This window comes from Egretta garzetta, unplaced genomic scaffold (assembly GCF_000687185.1).
Source record: "Egretta garzetta isolate BGI_Z169 unplaced genomic scaffold, ASM68718v1 scaffold891, whole genome shotgun sequence".
Taxonomy (NCBI): Eukaryota; Metazoa; Chordata; class Aves; order Pelecaniformes; family Ardeidae; genus Egretta; species Egretta garzetta.
This window is the reverse complement of record NW_009258689.1, coordinates 224,502-229,436: the sequence shown is the minus strand read 5'-3', so window position 1 is coordinate 229,436 and position 4,935 is coordinate 224,502. Positions and strand designations below refer to the sequence as shown.

General features: G+C 53.4%; 2 protein-coding genes across 2 annotated transcripts in view; both read left to right on the top strand.

Moving 5' to 3' along the window:
* The first annotated feature begins 675 nt into the window (after positions 1 to 675).
* Positions 676 to 3,504, top strand: FOXR1 (forkhead box R1). Its single transcript, XM_035888737.1, has 6 exons — positions 676 to 796; positions 1,045 to 1,140; positions 1,647 to 1,885; positions 2,119 to 2,465; positions 2,855 to 3,167; positions 3,496 to 3,504. The coding sequence occupies exons 1-6, from the start codon at positions 676 to 678 to the stop codon at positions 3,502 to 3,504; spliced, it is 1,125 nt and encodes a 374-aa protein (XP_035744630.1).
* An 832-nt stretch (positions 3,505 to 4,336) lies between these two features.
* Positions 4,337 to 4,935, top strand: part of CENATAC (centrosomal AT-AC splicing factor) — a 4,788-nt gene continuing 4,189 nt past the window's right edge. The window contains exon 1 of the mRNA XM_035888736.1: positions 4,337 to 4,356. Coding sequence (XP_035744629.1) covers positions 4,337 to 4,356 — 20 coding nt within the window. The remainder of the gene's footprint in view (positions 4,357 to 4,935) is intronic.

The following is a 4,935-nucleotide window of genomic DNA, read 5'->3' as shown; positions in this document are numbered from 1 at the left end:
CTGCGTCTTCAAGCCGCACAAAAAGTTTCTGAGGGACACGCTGTGAAAGCACGCCCGGTACCTGCTTAGGCTGCCTCCTTTTCCCCAACCGTGGCACCCCCTCAGTGTTTTACCTGTCTGATGGAAAGCAGTTTCCAGTCTTAAAACCCGCTACTTCCAGGCAAGCAGGGTGAGGGAGCTCCCCAGTACCTGCTAAATGCATCCAGCGCACTCTGATCAGAGATCCATCCTGCTTCCAGAGACACTCGGGTTCTCAGACTGGGGAAGCCCACTGCAGAGCATAGGTAATGCTGTCATTTTATCAGGAGCAGACAAAAATAAAGTGTTAGCCTAATGAGCACAGAAATGGCTTGTTTGTCAAGGCTCTCGCAAAGTAAACGGGCAGAAAACAGAGCCTACATGGTGCCACCTATCTTTCAATCAGCTCCCTTACTCCACCAATACAGGCCACTTACTCCCTGGAAGGGGCTTTAATAGGTATTTAGAAGTGTGAAATAGAGACCAGTGTGAAACAGAGACCAGCTTTTCACCCACCTGTGTGATATCCTTTTTAAAAACATAGATGAAAACAACTCTCTTGGCGGACAGAGCACCTCAAGCTCGTGGGATTCTTTGTGCCACCCTCACAGATCCTGCTGCGCTCAGCACCCGGAGGTTACTTTGCCATACAAAAAAATGTACTTGAGTTTTCAAAACAAGTCGTTTTGGGAAAACCTGCATTTGAAATATGGCCTTGAGGACTGGGATATGGCAGAGGAGCTCAAACTCACCATCACCGATGAAGAGTTTCTGCCAGGTAAGGGCCTCGGGGGGAACTGATTGACTTGGCTTCCTTTTAAAAAGATTCCTGTCTCCAAAACCCAGGAACTGAAAATCGTAGTCTGGTAAACAGTAAGCTCCGGTCTAGAAGTTAACAAAAAGCCCGTGTTTAAATGCGATCAGATCAAATTAGAAGTGTCTGCCATTACGCAGCATACAGAACATGAGGCTAACGCAAAAAGCGTAACCCCAACAGAGTGTCTCTGGGCTCCCCATGTCTGCCAGCTCCTGACGAGACCCCGTGCCGTCCCACACTGAAGTGGCAACCTGACCCGTCGGCACACGGGTGCTCGCTGCCAGGGGCGCTGCCAGATGCCAGGGGTAAGTTTGGGACCTGGTTCTACCTACAGAGCTTGGCGGTGTTTCAGGGAATGGCCTGGGAAAGGGGCTTGTCTTTTGCCAGCCAGAGCATCTGTGTCCAGACCGGAATATTTCTAAGCTAGCTTAGAAAAAGTTGAAGCCGTCTCTCAAGGACAAGGATATAATGACGTAGCTGTACCTGCAGACGTGCTTCCCTCCAAATACAGCCTTTTGGGTAGATAACCTTGGGAGAGGAGGACTGAAGGGAGTAATGTGCACTCTTCTGGCTTTGCGGGGGAAAGAGAGAATAAAATTTCAGAGCTGAGCACCGTTGTTCGGGCTGGCACAGCGGTGTAAGAACAGGCAGACATGCATACGCTGTGCAAAACAGGAAATAGAACACTATTTAGAGGGACGAGAAAGCAACTGGGGATCTTTGCCTTGGGATTTGCATTGCATTAGAGCTCCCCCAGGCTGCCTCTGGACAGCATGGTCTAGAAACCATCCTCAGGTGGGACCGGTGGGGTGACGCTTCTCCTTCTCCTTAGAACCTGGCATTCAGTCCCATCTGTGGATGTGGGTAAACCCCAGCCTGGTCTGCCCCATCGCCGGGAGCCCTGGCGTAGACCCGGCTGGATCCGACAACCGGGTGGCCTCGGGCGCTGGTGACACAGAAGCCTCCTCTCCGAATGCATCCTGGGACTACTCTGACCCGGACTGCTCCGAGGAGGATGTCCTGTCATCATCCTGCAGCGAGGTTGGAAAGGTATAAAAAAGGGAACCGCTCGGGTGGTCCTAGGCGTGGTACGCGCTGAATGATCCCACAGGAGCAAAGGAGCTGGCTCAGCAGCTCCGTGAGCAGTTGCCTCCCATTTCACCAGGGCTCAGTCAATGCATGGAGCCTGTCTGACAAACAGGCCGGGAGTACAAAGTGCAGGGAAGAAGGCTGAAATTTAAAGTATTTTCTACGCACACTCTGCCAGGCCCACCCTCCCCCAGAACAAAGCAGCTTATCCCTGCCCCTCGTTCCGCCCAGGGCTAATATACCCACACCCTTTTTCTCCTTCCTCTCTGCAGCTTACTGAGGATGAAGATGCTTCGCGTGTGGACACCCCAGTTCCTCGGGAGATGACGGAAACTCCCAAACTCAACGCAATGCCGATGCCTGGGAAATCCACAGTCCTCAAACCTCAGAGAGTGAAGCTCAAGTACCCCAGGCAGAGGAGCACCAAAATCGAGGGAGGCTGGCCCCGTCCCCCCCTTAATTACTGCGTCCTCATCACCCTCGCCCTGTGCAACAGCACAAGTGGCAGTCTGACCGTTCAGCAGATCTACCAGTTCACACGGTACCCGCTCTTCTCCCAGCTCCTAGCGCAGAATGAGGGGAAGAGGGACGACAAGGAGTGCAGGAGTCTCCAATCTTCTATTGGGGAGCCAGGGATGTGGCAGCCAGGACTTGCGTTCTGGTCTCAGCTCTGCCTTTGGCTCAAGGTGCCACTGAGAAAACTGCTTCCCCTCTTTGTCCACACCTATGCCCAGGAGTCTCGAGAGCCAGCATTTTAGTTTTGTCTTACGCTCCATAGAAGAAACACAGTGCTCAACTGCGCCAGCCACCCTTACAGCACAGGGGTCAGGGAGGACCCTCTCCTCCTTCACTTGCTCGGATATGATGTGTTCTGTTATCTATCACAGCCCCTAACCACTTCAGCTCAGGACAAATCTTTTCTCTCCGCAGGCAGCACTTCCCGTTTTTTCGAACGGCCCCAGAGGGCTGGAAAAACACAATCCGACACAACCTGTGCTTCAGCAGCTGCTTTGAGAAAGCCACCGGCTTTGCGTGCAGCGAGGGAAACCGCAGGTCATGCCTATGGAGACTGACTCCAGAAGGACGCAGAAAGTTTCAGGAGGAAGCACAGGCTCTGCCCAAAGAGGCTCTCGACTTGGTGCGCCAAAGCATGAGCGAACCAGGTACGTTTCAGAGGGCAGGAGCCCCCCAAAATGCAGAGCAAGTCAGATTTCACACGATTCCCGTGGCGGGAGGGATATGGGTGAGCACCCAAGCCAGTGCACAGTCCCCAGCACTGCTGGACACAGCTGGTCCAGGAGGTGATACCAGACACTCAGAGGTCCCTGTAGAGAGACCCCCACACGTGGGGCTTGGTCACCAGACCGGCCAAGAACCCTTCTTGAATGAAACCAACGTAGTGAGAGAAACAAATCAGGCTACATTAAAACACAGAGCCTTCATCTCGGTATCGCGCTGCTCAGCAGTAAAACACCTATCAGTTTAACACGGCTAAGAACTGAGGCTGTAGCGTCAGTGCCCGAGCAGTCATTCCGGACCACGTAACTATCGCAGCTTCCTCTCTTTTGCAGATCTCGTGAGCTCTCTGTTTGGCCTATGATTCCTTCTGGCTCCCTGCTTCTGAAACATGTGCCCTGTGTTTTTAAACCATGCTTGTTTTCTCGGGTGGTCCCACAGGTAGCTTCCCAAGAACTGCATGTGGAAATTATGACTCATATTTAGAAGGGGGTGGGCAGAAAGATGACCAACCTCTTTTCCCTCCGTAAGGCAAGTTTTTGCTCTAGCTGCGCACATCTCAAGTTGCAGAGGCATTTTGATATGTGGCACCTACTATGACTTTAAGACAAAGTCCTGCACGTAAGCTGTTGCCTCGTGCAGTGCTCTTACGGTGCAGAGGCTGAAGCTGCCGGAAAAGGTTGATCTGTTCCCTAACAAAGGGTCTCAGCCCACAGGTCAGAGGCTGAGCAGAGAACGCGTTAGCTGGCTGAGCGAGGGGAGCCCCTGCTGCGCAGACGTTGTTCCAAGCTGTTGCACTTGCCTGCCCAGCTGTAAAACCAGCAGGCAAGGATCCACATAACTGCTGGGCAGGCTGCTTCGCAAGGCACTTAGAATTTCTGCAACGCTCCCTTGGCAGAGATCAGCGACCACTGCAGAGCGCGAGGAGGGAGAGAGTTATCTCGGAGAGGCAAGGATGCAACAAAGAAAAAAAAACAAACCCCAAACCAAACAATCAGAGCTTGCGGTTGTGTTGTTGACTTACTTGCTTCTCCAGCAAGAGGCAGTAAAATCACATCCCCGGGCCAGAATTCAGGCAGATGGCAGGCGTCTAGTATTCAAGAAGAGTACATTTTTTCATACCTTCTTCCTGGCTGCCATGGCAGTTGCTTGAGTAAAAGCACGGTCGGCCCAGCGATGTCCATTATCAGTCCCAGGTGCAGCAGGAGCCAGGGTGCCCTGTCAACAGGGGACAAACAGCAGAGGGTCACAATGCAAGTTCTGGAGCTCACTGCTGGGTTGTACCCTAGACCTGATCCACAGGGAGAGGATGCTGGGGGACAGCCCACCCGAACCTCGACTGGGCAGGCTGAGATCAGCTCCTTTCGCCCACGAGAGCGTAAAAGAGCAGACACAAGTGATTTGACCAAGCCTCAGTGCACGCGCTAGGACGGTAGCTTCCCTGACCAGGGCGCAAGCGGCCGCGCAGGGTGGCTCTGCACCCTGCCAGTCCCACACATGACAGTGCAGGCTGTCTGTCTGTCTGTCTGTCAGAGCAGGACCTGCTTTGAGGCAAGCGGTCTGTGAAGGCCCGGCTGCACTGGACGGCAGCACTGAGGTAACCCCGGTCCTGCCGTTCAGGTGCTCTCCTTCAGTCAGACTAGACCACGAGCATCCTCCGCTCTCGCTAGATGTAAACCAAAAGAAAACCAAAACCACGCAGGATTTTGGTGGAGCCGTGGGTGGGCAGGAAAACAAAGGCGTCAGACGGACGCTACCAGCCAGACTGTGTCAGC

Excerpts from the sequence above, each read along its gene's own strand:
- FOXR1 (XM_035888737.1), top strand. The coding sequence starts at position 676 with ATGTACTTGAGTTTTCAAAACAAGTCGTTTTGGGAAAACCTGCATTTG. Across the intron at positions 1,141-1,646 it reads GGCGCTGCCAGATGCCAGGG|GACGCTTCTCCTTCTCCTTA; the intron begins GTAAGTTTGGGA and ends GACCGGTGGGGT. Across the intron at positions 2,466-2,854 it reads CAGATCTACCAGTTCACACG|GCAGCACTTCCCGTTTTTTC; the intron begins GTACCCGCTCTT and ends TTCTCTCCGCAG.